We start from the raw sequence: 15,570 nt of genomic DNA on the forward strand, positions 1-15,570 counted from the left end.
CATAAAGGTGGAGCAGCCTGTTTCTGGGTTGCTCCACTGGCGTTAAAGTCAACATGCAGGGAGAAAGCACCCATTCCTGAGATGCGTCAGGGAGCAAACCAGTGTCCGCACACACACACCTGCGCTGCACCCCACCAGAGATTTGGTGTGTCCTCTGAAAAGTCCTGTAGTTGGAAATCCAAATCAAAGTCAGCAGCAGTGGAGTAGCTCACTCCTCACACTAAACTAACCTTAGGTGCAAAGAGCAACAGCTGGGAGAGAGAAGGGAGAACCCCTTTCCCTCTAAACCCTGGGATACATACATTTCAGTCCTAAAAGATAAATCAAACCAGAGTTTCTTCTGCAGAGTTGCCAGCACTGATCAATCCTTAGAGAAAAGCTTTCCCATCATCTAGAAATGCACGGGGTAGACCAACAAGTTTTAAATGTTAAAATAAGTAAATTTTCTTACTAAGCTCCCTACTGAACAAACTGCAATAATCCTTAACCTGTTGTATCTTTAACTTCCCAGGTTTGTATGAAAGTAAGAACTGGAGGGGTTTTTATGAAAGGCATGAGTCTTCAGTCTTCTAAGACTTCTCTTAGATTTGCTAGAGAAATCTCAGTAAATCTCCTGGACAAAATTTGTTTTTCTATTTTTTTTATAGAATATTAAAATTCAACCGTTCTACAATTTTTCTGGCTATAAAATGCAATTACAAATTTAAATTTAAAAAGTAAAAGAAATGAGAGAGTGGGAAAGAGGGTACAGGCACAGTTTGTAAATACATTTTTAACCCGCAATTTCCAAAGGAAAACATTGCTTTCCCAAGGGAGGTCTTTCAGTTATTGTCTAGAAGATGGGTAGATTTGTACAGTCCCTGATAAAGCCATTGGTTTATTCCTGCTCACCAGGCACCCCTAACCTCTGAACACGTGGCACCTACGTGCACAGAACCATCACTGCCCCGGGAGGGGCAGCAGGAGTACGAGAGAGAACAGGGAGCGCGCTGGTTCGGAGCCGGGCGCAAAGCCGGTCTGTGCAGCCCCGGGAGGGAAATGCGGTCCTGCGCAAAGTCAGCCTGCAATCAGAGGCACAGTGTTTATGGTGCGGGGCTGAACGATAACGATGGCCCCAGATACATGTTTTCACCTTTCCTCACTTTTCGAATAAAAAGGACACTTTTGCTTCAACTGTGGCACTGGAAACATGATGGTAATACTTTGTGTTGACAACCAGCTCCTCTCCCCTCTAAACCAAAGGACATGTGTCCTTGGCTGAACACAAAAGGAAAAGTTGTACCCATGATGTAGCAAGTAGCAGGATTCAGTCCTGATTTTTTTCTTTTCTTTTTCGTTCTTCCCTTTCAGTCTTGGAGAATAGCCAATTTGTGCAGCTAAAAAAAAAAAAAAAAAAAAAAGTAATGCAAGCAAGCCAAAAAAAAAAGTTTGTCCAGCAAATCAGATATTTAATAAAGAAAGGAAAAGGCCATTTCAATGCAGATTTCAATTAGTTTCACGTCCAAAGGTTTCCCACAGGTCCTCAGTGCAGATCTGTGAGTTATACTGAGTGAGGTTCAAATGCCCTTTTTTTAAAAAAAGAAGTAGGACATATCCCTATGGTCTGTGACACAGGCAGGAAACTGATTTAGTGACCTAATTCTAGTCTCAAAATTTGAAACTCCAGTATTGAATTGGAGCCTTCTGGGCATTTTCCTGACATTTCAGCGACGCTAAGCTGTTCTCCGTTTGGCTTTTTACAAATTGATATGTATAGCTGGGAGCGCAAACATGTGTAAAGGTAAATTTACTATCCAAACACTTGAATGAGGAAAGGCAAACTGTCGGGGAGAAAAACTAAAAAGAGAGATCAGACCCAGCTTTTGAAAGGAGGAGGGAGCATCCATGTACTAAACACCAAATTCATCTTAAACATAAAGATAACAAGTCATTCAAGAAACGTCAGTGCCAAGGGGTGGCTTGGAGAGACATGGTGTAATTTCCATCAACCTCAACCCTTATCTTTTACTATGTACAAAAGACGCTTTTCCAGTCTTACATGAAGTGTTTTGCAAATGCAGGTTCAGACAACTCCATTCTGTGCTCCACCCCCCGTAACAGAGCTGCCTGAGCCACTCCTATATATAAATCGTGGAGCTGCCACAAAATCCAGACGACTCGAGGCGCATCCGTTATGTATCAGGGTCCATCTATCATCTGTACCAGTCAGTTGTAAGGCACCAGAGTGCAAATCCCTCTACTGAATATGTAAATGGCTACGGTCAGAGGGCAGGAGAGAGGTGAGATAGGCTAGCAGGGGAGAGGCTGGGGACACAAGGGAGCACAACATCCGGAGCCACGTGAAAGGCAAGCAGGTGGCATGCTGTTCAGCGGCTCCTTCTGAGGAAGTAACATATAGATCCTTTAAGGAAACAAGATAGTTAAGAATATCCCTGAGTTAGACTTCATTTCCAGAATTGTAACTAGAGACAGATGTGCTTCAATGTACACTTTCCTGTGCGCATAGGGCAGGATTCGTTTACAGAGTAAGGAAGACAGTCACGGCTCTTGTTTTCGACTTAGTTCCCGGAAATGGACCCTGAGGTGGAGACTTGCATGTAGGGGGTTATTGTAGCGTACCAGAGGGTACTGGAATGAGAGATGTGGAGAAGTGAGGTGGTTGGTTGAGCAGATGGAGAAGCTGACCCACAATGCAGTTGCAACAGAGGCCCCTGCCCATCCCACAGGGAGCTCTGGACCTCAGATGTCATTTCAGAGTGGCCCCAGGTGGAAGCAAGGATTCTGGGACTCCCAAAAATGACCGGTCATTATGATACTCTTCAAAGACACTTTTTATAAAATAAAAGGACAAGCCAGAGTCTGGGAGAAAACATTTACAAATGCACCCCATAAAGGACTTGTGTTCAGACTATATAAAGAAATCTCAAAATTATTATTATTTTTTAAATATATTTTTATTGGTTTGAGAGAGAGGAAGAGAGAGAGGAAGAGAGAGAGAGAAACATCAATGAGAGAGTCATTGATCGGCTGCCTCCTGCATGCTCCCTGCTGGGGACTGGGCCTGAAACCCAGGCAGGTGCCCTGACCGGGAATCGAACCTTGATCTCCTGGACCATAGGACGATGCCCAACCACTAGCCACACCGGCCAGGCAAAATCTCAAAATTATTAAGAAAAAAACACCCTAATAAAAAGAACAGCAAAGGATTCAAACAGACACATTACCAAAACAATATATGATTTGCTAATAAGGAAATGAAAGAAGTTCAACAGTGTTAGTAACTAGGGACATGAAAATTAAAACCACAATGGGCTACTACTACAAATCCTGCAGCCCCTTTTCTCTGCACCACAGACACTGGCTGACCAGTAACATGGTCAGTTCCAGATGATCCTACGTGGCAGTAGCTGGGTGAACCAGCTGAATTCTTGCAGTTTTCTTCTAGATCTGTAAGTTACATCGCTAAAGTCCTGGAGTAGCAGCTTCTCCCACCTCTTTTATAAACTATAATCTACTCCCACAGTTACTCACCTATACAGTTGAACTCTTGCCTCTTTGGGGAAATAGAAAGGAAAATAAAATATGAATAACGTGGCTACCAAGCAAGTTGAGAAATTTTGAAATGATTGAAAAGTACCTGCTGTGAGGCAATTCTGAAGCTTAAAAGAACTATCTGGGCCAGAATGTCTGCTGATTACTTACCCCTGTCGGGGAGTAGGGCCGCCAGATATGCCAAAAGAAAACCTCAGAATGGGACAACACTGTACAAGGACTTGATAAAACATCATCTCACTCAACAGGGGAGTTCTATATGGGTGAGTGGGGGTGGGCACAAGTGAAATCCTCCAGAAGACTGCTCCAGTAGGGGGTGCCTTCCATCTCTGCCTTCAGTACTCATTTTAAGCATACAGAGAAATGGGGCCTGCATAATTTTAACAATGCAATATTGATACATATTTCCAACAATAAAGAGGAAAGCCTCTTTTCCATTTTGCTTGCAAAGACACGGATTAACACTGTTGATCAAGATCCCTTCTTAAATGTCTTCTCAAAAAACATGTTTGTACATTTTTATCAACTTTCTGTACTCACAGTCTGTAATCTCCCAAGGAAACCCCAGCACACCTGTGCCTCACATAATAGCAGCTCTCACCCAGCAGGAACATTCTGAGAAAGGAATCTGTCAGCACACTAATAACATCCTGTCAAGGAAGGGAGGAAATGCTGCCAGCACCATAGGAAATACTATCTCTGGGAAATTAAAAGTGTACCGTAGTGTGCATGGTGTGCATCTGTTTATGTTCTTGTTTCCTCCACTGGCAATAGCTTCTGTCAATCCATGAATTCCCTTCTATTAGTGAAACAGAAAGTTGCTACAGTATTACCCAGTGCCAGCTGGATGTTAAACCAACAGAATGGTGTCCATTAACTCAAGCTCAGGTGACTCTTGCTTTATACTTCTATGAACTGAAAAGGAAACAGAGTACTCTACTCAAAAGATGTGACACTTAGGAGAAAAGTAAAAATAGTAAAAGGCATTTGCCTGATTTTGAGTGTCTGTGTGTTTTGTTTTGCTTTTGTTTTTAAGATGGGGAGAATTTTCTAAAAAAAAAGAATATGGAGTCTGTTGATCTTCTACCACAGGTCAATGACCCAGTTGCCAAGAAAATTCAAGAGAGTATGTAGAATGAAACAGAGAAGGCAAGGTTGCTAGGAGGTCAGAAGCAAGGGAACACCACAGAAACTTAAGCATGTTGCCACTTTGATAGGAGACATATTGTATCAGCTACTAAAACTTCCATTGTGCACTAGAGACCACTAACAGTCCACTAAAGTCAGTCCTCCCCTTCTTTCATTGTAGCCCGGCACACAACAGTTCAGCAGAAGGCCTCATTCACAGCCCCCTGGATGTGGCCATGGGACTAGGTTCTCACCAGCGGAACAACGTGGGATGTGATGGATTCCACTTCTTGGTCTGGGGCTGAGGTACCCGATATGCACTCCTCTGTTCACCTGACCTTCCCCAAGCTGAAATACAGACATGCCTACGGCCAGCACGGATCTCGCCGACGAGGGTAACACCAACACGGAAGGAACCTGTAACCCTGAATGCCCAGATGGAGCAAAGTCAACCTGAAGTAAGAGAAAAATACGTTTCTATTCACTTCAGCAATTATGTTTTTGAGCCTCTAACTGTAGCTTAGCTTTCATTCTAACTACAACACATTATACAACATTTGAAACTAAAGTCTTAGCATAGAACTAAAGAGCCCTCAAATGATACCTGTTTTCTCTGCTTCATATAAATCTTCCCTTATTTCTAGAGGTATTCTGTTTAAAGGCAATAACATAATGATTGTTTCTTGAGAGTTTACACAAGACAGATTCACAATTAAAAGGAAGAACATTATATTTTTTTCCAAGTTATTCTAAATTTATCAAAAGTGAAATGTCCCTTGAACTTGTATTAACAACAAACGTATTCAGCCACCATAACCATAGGTGAAAACATAGGTAGGTGCCCCCCCATTCATATGCTGAAGTCCTAACTCCCAGTACCTTAGCATGTGGTTATATTTGAAGACATAGGGTCTTTAAGGTGGTAATTAGGGTGAAATGAGGTCATCCTATTACAACGCAGTGAAAAGCTATGAAAATTCCAGGGCAAGAGGAACAGGGAAACTGAGACAGAAAAGTTAAAACAAGGCCAAACAGTGTGGGCAATTTGCAGCAGGATTATAAATAATAAGCCATTATCCTCCCCAAACCAGGGACACTTGAGAACAAAGGGTTAAGAGCCTCCCTAATAAGAGAATGCAGGAAAGAAGGGGGAAATGGGAAAGGAAAAAAGGGAAGTATTACTCCCTAAGCAGAAAAGCCAGCAGTCTCAAGGTTTGGCAAGATAAAATTGCCAAAGGTGCTTCTCATGAATTCTGGGAAGGCCACAACAAAGTAAAAAGGGACCTTGAGAATTAATCTGTATCAAAATATTCAGCAGAAGAATTTTGAAACCTATAGATAGAAGGGTCTATAATGCCTCAAACCCCCACCCAACTACTCTTCAGATTAGCTAAGAGCTGTCTGCACTTTATAAGCCAGATGATAGATTTGCTTGCTTTGCTTCTTTAATAAATTTGCTTGTTATAATTGCTTTAATAAATTGGCTTTATCACAAAGCAATCAGAGTCTCTCATTTAAATTCATTTATATGAGAAGACAAAAACTGGGGTGGGGACAGCCCTCTCCTTCTGACTTAGGGGGCTGTCCGACAATATCTCTCAGGCATCTGTGAGAGGTGCCTGTAACAATTAGGGTGGGCCCTAATCCAGTATGACTGGTATCCTCACAAGGGGAGGATGTCAGAGCATAGACACACAGAGAGAATACCATGTGAAGACACAGGGAGAATACAGCCATGAGTGCAATAAGGAGAGAAGCTTCAGAAGAATTCAACCTTGCTGACAATATTGATCTACTTCTTGCCTTCAGAACTGTGAAGCAATAAATTTCTGTTGTTTAAGCCACACAGACCGTGTAACTTTGTTGTGGAAGTCTTAGAAGACTAATACAGGTACTAAATGTCAAGCATTTTTCTTTGGAGCCAGAACCAAGAAGGAATTCTTTGGATGGTCCTCTAACAAAATAAACAAACAAAAGAAATCAGTTCTACGTGATTTCCAGTTATTCAATCTTTGGGTTTTTCCAACTAACAAAGCAAGAACTTGTTCATGCTTTGATTATACTTGAACTTTCAAAACAATGCTAAACCTTACCCAAAATAAGTTTGGGTCCATGCCTTATGCTATATTCAGAAGTGAACTCCAATAAAGACCTAACTGTAAAAAGTTAAAAGCTAATAAAATAAAATGTAGAAGGAAGTCATTTTTGCAGTCTATGCGTGGATAAAGACTTTTGAACATGAAGCTAAATCTTCAGATCACAATGTCAAAATTGTATGGGTTCACCTTCACCAAAAGGAACATTTATTGTTCAATGATGGTGTCCGCTGGGCTCTGCTCTGCTGTCTTCAGTGTTTCAGCTCTAGTTAGGGAAACAATGCAGCCTACAGCCGTGTACTCCCCTGAGCCAGAGGGGAGTTGGCTTATACAGACAGAACTCCCAGTGGGTCCCTGATGGCGCATCTTCATGCAAATGAGGACTCGAGGTGTGGTTGGTCCAAAAAGCACTGTCCTGATTGGTAAAAATAGATCCTCTCTGATTGGTCAGAGCTCTGATTGGCTGGGGAAAGCCTCAGTCCTATTCGCTGAAATAGGATTCCAGGAACTCTTTTATAAAGGCTGGCTCCCATGGCAGGAACACAGGGCAGGCAGACAGGTCAGTGCAGGCCTTACCTTGAAGTGCAGTTTGCATAGAATCCCTGTACAGAAGTGGTTGCTAGGCTCTATTTTGTTTTGTCTTTAATTCAAGTTTAGTTAGTAACTTATTAGTAGGTACCTTATTTCTCAGGGTTCACAATGGACACCCTAAAACAGTGAACAGACTAGAGAAAATATCTGTAATATCTAAAGGCAAAGGAAATATCTAGACTATCCTCCCCTCAAAACAAATAAAAGCAAAAACAAAACAAAAACGTTATGCAAATCAACAAGAAAATAATGGAATACTAAATAGGAAAATGGGCAAAGTATATGAAAAGGTAAATCTCAGGAAAGGGCCAGATGTCTAATAAGCATATGATGAAAAGCTCAACACCATTAGCAACAAAAATACTGAGTTTAAACATCAGTAAATTCTACATTGTCTATTAGAATTGCAAAAAACTAGATAGAACACTGGATAATATTAAGTGTTGCAAAGAATAGGAATGACAGAAACTATCAGATTCTGTTGCAAGGAATATGAACTAGTCCACTGGTTCTAGAAAGCAATCTAACAGTCAATACTGGGGAAATTAAGCATGAGAATGCCCTATAATCCAGCAATCAACTTCTGGGTATATATTTGAGAAATACCCACATCCAGAGCCTTTTGAGAATATGTGCCTGGAGAGTCCTACATGCATTATTTGTAATGTGGAAGTTAGAAATAGTTCCCATTCTTGGGGGAAAGGATAAGTAAAATGAGGTGGATATATACTATGAAAATATTATATGATTATCTAAAATAACAAACTATACACAGAGCAATACAGATCTAAAACACAGTTGTCGGGTATTTATAGCTAGTCCACTTATTAAAAATACATACCTACACAATCCATGACATGTTTTCCAAAGGATATACAGTACACCCTTGACAACCTGGGGGTTAGAGGTGCCAACCCCACCCACCCCAATCCTCCCAAACCACCCCACACCCCAGCTTCCCACCCCCACCCACCCACCCTCTGTACAGTGGGAAATTATCCTATAATTTTTAAATCTCCGAAAACTTAACTATAGAATACCAAGAAAGTACCTCTCTTAGTGTTCTTGGGAGGTTGGTTCCAGGAATTCCTACACATACCAAAATCCACAGAAGCTCAAGTCCCTCATATAAAATGGTGTAGGTAGAACAATGAATATAGCTGACCCGCTGCATTTGCACATTCCCAACCGAGGAGCAAAAATACAGTGGTACCTTGGTTTTCTAATGTGATCCGTTCCGGAAGACCGTTCGAGTTCTGAAACATTGGAAAACCCAGGGATCCACAGCCCACAGCTGGGCCTCAGGATCTTGCCCTCAGTGGAAGCCATGTGGCATGCTCGACTTCCGAGGCGTGTTCGAAAACCAAAGCATTTACTTCCAGGTTTATGGCGTTCGTAAACCGAAACGTTTGTCCACGGAGACGTTCGAAAATCGAGGTACCACTGTACTATTTTCGTTCTGCAGTTGATTGAATCTGCGGATACTAAACCCGGGGATGCTGAGAGCTGACTGTATATGTATTGAAAAAAATCCACATAGAAGCAGACCCAAGCAGTTCAAACCCCAATTGTTCAAGGATCAACTATATAAATTTACATATCGTGGTGATTGCTTTCTGGAGGAGAGGAACCGAGGCGAAATAGGTATTAAGGAAAAAAGTACAATAGAATGGTGTCTTGAAGGCACTGATGATGCTGTACTAAAAACCAAGGAGCATAATTAGTTCAGTTCTGCACCTGAGATTGAAACACACACACACACATCCTACCACCCCAACTGCTCCTGGATTTCTTTCAGCACATAATTCTTCAAGCCACATCTGCAGCCGGTGCCGCGGGAACGCGGGCGTAAAGCTGTCAAATCTTATTAAACTCTACTTGCTTACACTGTCCCCGCGGTTCACAACCAGGGGCAGTTTTGTTTCTCCTCTCCACCCGGGGGCGTCTGGTGCTGGCCATTTGTTACCACTGGGGAGAGGGGTGCTACTGGCATCTATTGGAGAGGGGCCAGGGGCGCTGCTGAGCATACTGCAATGGACAGGGCTGCCTCCCCAAGAAAGAAGCGTCCCTTCCAAGCGTCAGCAGAACCCCGCTTCCCCACTGAGCTAGCCACCGCTGGGGGCCGGGGCGGCCGCCCCGCGCGCTGCCCGGGCGCTCCGTCGGCCTCCCCTCCCCCTCTTCCCGTTACTCTCCCTCCGCCCACCCAGGCCCTCCCCTCGCCCGGCGGCTCGAGCGCCCTCTGCCGTCCGTGATGCCTCGCTCCCTCCCGCGGTCGTTCATCTACTTACGTATCACGCGATTCCAGTTGCTGAGGTGAAGCCTGAGTGGGACCCGCCGATAATAAGCCTTTAATAAAGGAATTGCTGACACGCCTCTCCCTCCTTTCCCTGCTCCCTCCACACCCGTCTACTAAAATAGGCCGAGTATCCAACGGAAGGCTCACCGAGGGCCTCTACTAAATATTCATGACGCAGGCCAGTGTCCTAGAGGACAACAGTTAACAAAAGAACAATTGAGGGGGGTGAGAAGGAGAGTGTGGGGTGGCAGCCACGCGGGACCAGCTGGTGCCGCCGGGCGGGCGCTGGGAAGGGCTGGGCTTCAACGGCAGGCGTGGGGCCCTCGCTGGAGCCCGAGGAAAGGGAAAGAGGAGAGGACGTCTCTTTCTTTTACACTGAACTCCAAAATTCTCCGGGCAGCAGGATGGGCCTAATACATTCCAGGTGAGAGGGTAAGGTTAACTACAAGGGTAACTTTTCAGGTGCCGGAGACTGAGCATTAAACATCCACACTGAGTGTTGCCCGCGCCCGGCTCTGTCGCACGTGGTTATCACTTAGACGGCTCGAGTACACAGCGGTACACAGCTACCTCGGTTTCCCAGCGCCTCCGGGAGGAGCATTTCCGGTTAGGAAGGCCGTCAACCCGGAAGGAAATGCTTGGGTTCTCCAGTGTACCGGAAGTGGCTGTCCTGTGCCCGCTGAGGGCACGATGCTGAGGCCCAGCTGCACTGTGGACCCCTCGGTTTCCCAAGGTTTCAAAACTTGGTCGGGCTTCGCGAACGGATCACAATAGAAACCGAGGCACCGCTGTGGTCCAATTTAGACCAAGGGTCAAAGTTCTTAAGAGCTGTGATTTGTGCTTTCGTGCGTTTTCCCAGACGGTTTATCAATTACTGTGTCTCTAGGGCATCGGTTGCCTCCTGAGTGCCTTTGAGGGGCTGGCCCTTCAACATACTTTGGTTTTTGCTCTTCGTGTCGGTAATTGTGGTAGTGGTTTTTGTTCGTTCTGTTTCTTTTTTTTTTTTAATAAAAGAAACTTTTGGAAAATCTCTGCGGCATTATTGGCACCAATTTCATTCAGGCCTAGCAGTAGGCATAAGAGCATGTGTATTTCTCAATGCAGCCTTTTTCCTTATCCAGATTAAAAAAAAAAAAAAAAAAAAAAAATCTTATGAATTATCTGGACTTGAGTTGGCTTTCGTAAAAATGGGGGGAAAAACAAGAGAGAACAAAGGTAGAAAATATTGGGCACATCTGCACGTTATGCTAAGATATACGCCCACTCCACCCACCCAGAAATTAAATCGTCCAGGCTTATCCTTTAGAAATCGCACTCCTGTCTCTTTAAGGAACTGAAAGCGAGAAGGGGGCGGGCCTCCAGGGTGACGGAAGTCCTGATTGGTCCCGCTGGGGGGAAGTGAGCGGTGACAGCGTTGTTTCTGTTACAGACCGGAGGCCGCGGGGTGAGAGGCCGGGGCGGGACTTCTGGACGCTGCGCGGCAGTTGCTTCAAATCGCGGGCGTGGGAACGTGGGGTGCAAGACGGGTCCCCTTCTTCGCGGTGGGTTTGGCGCCCTGGCGTGCTTTTCGCGGAGGTGCCACACCCTAGCGGCCGGGCCGGCGGGGGCCTGGCGCCCCCTCGGGCCGCCGAGACCCCGCGGGGGCCCGGGCGCCGGCGGGGAAGTGCTGGCCCGGCTCCGGCCGCCGCCCGCGCAGCTGGGCCCGCGCCCCGCTCTCAACCTGGGCTCTCTCTTTCCCCTGTTCTGCAGGCTCGCATCCGGCACCATGGCTCAAAGGGCCTTCCCGAATCCTTATGCCGATTATAACAAATCCCTGGCCGAAGGCTACTTTGATCCTGCAGGGAGGGTGAGTTTGGGGTACACCTGCCTGAGTCCCTCCAACCCCCAGTGTTTGGAAAGGAGCCCAATTTTGTCTGAAAGGGATGAGCACGCCTTTTAAAAACAAAACAATATAATTCGATCATAACTATATAAAATATATTAAGTGCATGTTAAAATACGCAGTTTGAGCCCTAACATGTGGAATATCTATAAGGAATCATTGTTAATATTGAAATAACCTCATTGATATTTTAAACGATAAAAATAGGCGGATATGCAGTTTACCGTGTTGTTAGGCATTTTTGGTCTTTTTCACTTGCTTTCTAAAGAAAGGTGAAAATCCTGACAGCATCTGACATGCGCCCCCGCTAACTGCTTTTTGATTGTACAGGAGTACAGGCAGAGTGATGGCGACACTGGAACTGGTGGTAAAGACATCTTCAAGCTGAAAGTGCTAAGAGAAGTGTGGCGCAGGGGCCTGACATTCTTTGTACCATTTCCACCTTTTTGCAGGACATCCGCACAGCTGAAAAATACTAGTAAATTAAATTGGTCTGCAGCTCGCAAAGTACCATGCAAAAAAGAACCTGGATGTGAGTTACCAGAGGCTGTCATTTCTCATGGGCCACCGGTTGATTTCTTCGAAACTTAGTCATATGAAAGCACTTCATATGTGATATAATGGCCTTAGGCTTTTCATATCTGTCGAGTTCAGGTGGCTCTGTTGATTATTAAAACACTCATCACTATAGATTAACTTGGGTCAGCAATGCGGGCAGGAGGGATGTCAGGTGGAGAGGAGTTGTAGGATAGAAGGGTACTAGAGTGTATATGGAGCTAGAGTCAGTCTGATTCTTTTAAGACCAAAATTGAGCTGCCCAAACAAAGCTTCTTATAATCATCTTGAGGTACGTGGCTTCCTTTTGGCCATTTGGACCTGCATTCTGCCTAGCTCTGCAGATCCTGAAGCTGAAGCACTTGTTTTGTCTTGTTGGAGGAAGACATGCTGTTTCATGATAACTTGGCAAAGAGAATGCTTGATATATCCTAATGACACAAGCCTTCTGGATAATGTAGCCCACTATTTAGGCTATTTATAAGTGAAATGCTTTTTCAAAAAGTTAACTGTATTTCTAAGGGAGAAAAAAAGATGTAAGTTTAAACTCCAGCCCCAAAATAACTATGTAATTTACTGCTTAACACACATGGTTTTTGGACAGATCCCTGACAGAAACTGGCATACAAGTTCTAAAATTGTTCAACCTTGAACACCAAGAATGAGACCCTAGAGATCTGGCCTTCTTAATTTGTTATCACACATTTTGATAAGGAGTTGGTCTGCTTTCTGGCATCTATCAAAAAAATGGGGCAGGGGGGCTTTTAGAGACTCTTTAGATATTGCGAGAATTTGAATAATTTTGTGGTCTGCTGTAAGCAATCAGTATTCTTAGGCAGGTCACCTTCATTAAGTGTAGTTATGTGCCAAGTAGAAAGTAACTTCCTTTATTGAGGCTGAGGCATTCTCATTATTCTTGGTCTCTTAAAGTAAGGCCAAGCAAGATGATAAATTATCCATGACCAATGAGAAGATGACATGTTCTCATGTAGTTGCATTCTTCTGTCTAGCTGAGATTTATAGATCTTTTATGTTAATACTGAAGTATATTTTAACGTACTAAATGTATTTTCAAGACTTGTTGAAATCTTAACTTCTTGTCAGAAATTGTTAAATAATGGGAGTATGTCCTTCAAACAATGCAGTTGTTCTTCAGAGTGTAAAATAAGGGATCATTAGAGGGGCTACAGAATAAATAATCTAGCTGTGGTTGATAGTCTGATTTGCCTTATCAGAATCTGAGAATCACAGCAGATTCCTAAAATTATTGAGGGATACATTAAAGTGACCTCTTAAGATACTTCACGATTCAGTGTATGCAGCGCTTTCTAAATACTTCTCAATTGCCTTTAGGACACATAACATAATGACTGTTTTTTGTCATTATGCATCTGTGGGCCTTCATATGGACAATACTAACCCCGAAGCCCCAGCCTTAGTGTGCTTTCAGTCCACATCCAAATTATTACTTATTATAGACCCCGGACTGCTTATCATAGCAAAAATGTCAAAAATTACATCCCTGAATGCAGAAGACCTGAGACATACGATCAAATTTGATCTGCAAAGTGCCTGTGCAGATTGGTGGGACAGGTATTCTCCTGACTTTACAGAGGTAACTGAAGTGTAAAAACATTACAAGTTGAGTAAGGTCACTCATCTAATAGCAGTAAGGACATAGCCAGGTTCATTCCCTGAGCAATATTTATGATGCCCCTACTCTGTCAGGTGCTGTGCTGGGCATAGGTTTTTTAATGCTAGGTTTCATGTTCTTTCCACTCTGCTTAAAGCTCCTGATAGCTGTGAATTTATTTTGCTTTTCTTATACTACATCTACAGTTTTTAGAAGATGTTTATGTTTTATAAATGGATTTTTATAAATGTTTATCCTCATTTTTAAAATACAAAACCAATTAGAGTGTTTCATTAACATTGGTGCAGCTTAAATACTAAAAATCTAGTGACTTGAAAACAGCGAACATCTTCTGATTTGTGGTTAATTTAATAAACTAATGTTTATTGTAATAAAAAGTATTAGTTTAAATAATAGACAATCTCTACTAGGTGAAAATTACTGTGAACCAGTTGATCACTGGTAGTCTATTTTAGTATTTAATTAAAGCTTTTCTGTAAAACACTGAAGTTACAAGAAAAATACAGTTGACCCTTGAACAGTGCAGGGGGTTAGGGATGCTGTCCTCCAGAAAATCCGGGTATAACTACAGTAGGCCCTCCGCATACTCGATTCCCAACCACAGAGTTGACCCTTGAACACAGGTTTGAGCTGCACAGTCAAGTGAGAAAATCCACATAAAGGTGGACCTGCGCAGTTCAAACCTGTGTTATTCAAGGGGCAACTGTATTTCCTGCCTTGAGTAGTAATACTTTAAGTTTTGTTACGTTGTTGTTGTTGTTTAAGAATAAAATACAGTAAGTCCTAACAGATTTTAAGGGAATCAGTGGATAATGAAACCAATTTTACCCCAGGCTAATGGATATAAACAAGGGTTAAGTTCCTACGGCATATATCTGGTCACAAAAAATCACCAAACTTCTAAATAAAGACCCAAAACACTTCTAATATTAAACACTGAAATAAATGTGAGCTACACATACATTTAAGAAAGATTAAGAAAAACAAACCTGATGTTTCTCCAGCCCGCTTAATCAGGTTCACGGTTGGGGTATGAGAGCCTATTCTCGCAGCGCGGGGCACAGAGCAGGAGCCCACCCTGGACAGGACACCCTTCCATCCCAGGCTGCACTCTCATATACCCACACTCAGACGGGGACAATTTAGATGCCAGTTCCTTCATGTGCACATCTTTGGGATGTGGGAGGAAACGGGAGTTTCCAGAGAAAACACAGACATGGGGAGAACATGCAAACTCCAGACAGACAGTGGACCCCACAGGAATCGATTTTTCCCCCTCATCAAACGTTATAACAAAACAACACTGAACAATGACATTATTTGAGGACCTGCTGCAATTGTCCAGTTCTTCCAGGCAGAAAAATGTGGCCTGTGTGGCAACATTTTTTGATAGCCCTCCTATTTTTGATAGCCTGTAGTCCAAGAAGTCAAGTGGCCCATATATTTTGATGTTTGTTTTCCTCTTACTATCTACAGCTGACTCCTGAGTTCTCACAACGCTTGAACAATAAGATTCGAGAGCTTCTGCAGCAAATGGAGAAAGGCCTGAAGTCAGCAGACCCTCGGGATGGCACCGCTTACACTGGCTGGACAGGTATAAAGTACTGACTGTGAGTTGGCGTACACATTGCAGAAGGAGCCAAAGCATTCCCTTTCTAGAGCAGTCTGACTCAGCCCCCTAAATGCTTCCTGCGTCTGCATATGTGTGATTGCTGTGCTCTCAGCCTGGCCTTGGTATCTTCTGGATTCTTCACAGTGCTCTGAACTTAGGGTAGGGTGAGCATTTCATGGAATTCATGCCTGCCACAGATTTAGA

The 15,570-nt window shown here is 43.5% G+C and overlaps 1 protein-coding gene across 2 annotated transcripts in view; it reads left to right on the forward strand.

The window, feature by feature from the left end:
• Positions 1-11,085: 11,085 nt before the first annotated feature.
• Positions 11,086-15,570, forward strand: part of LANCL1 (LanC like glutathione S-transferase 1) — a 29,920-nt gene continuing 25,435 nt past the window's right edge. The window contains exons 1-3 of one of the 2 annotated variants that reach the window (XM_016196748.2): positions 11,086-11,107; positions 11,413-11,509; positions 15,231-15,348. In XM_016196748.2, coding sequence (XP_016052234.1) covers positions 11,429-11,509; positions 15,231-15,348 — 199 coding nt within the window. In that variant the 5' untranslated portion in view covers positions 11,086-11,107; positions 11,413-11,428. Of the gene's footprint in view, positions 11,108-11,132; positions 11,205-11,412; positions 11,510-15,230; positions 15,349-15,570 lie in introns of those variants that run through there. The other variant, XM_016196747.2, reaches the window with a different exon arrangement.

This window comes from Miniopterus natalensis, chromosome 8, assembly GCF_054644295.1.
Source record: "Miniopterus natalensis isolate mMinNat1 chromosome 8, mMinNat1.hap1, whole genome shotgun sequence".
NCBI classification, from domain to species: Eukaryota; Metazoa; Chordata; class Mammalia; order Chiroptera; family Miniopteridae; genus Miniopterus; species Miniopterus natalensis.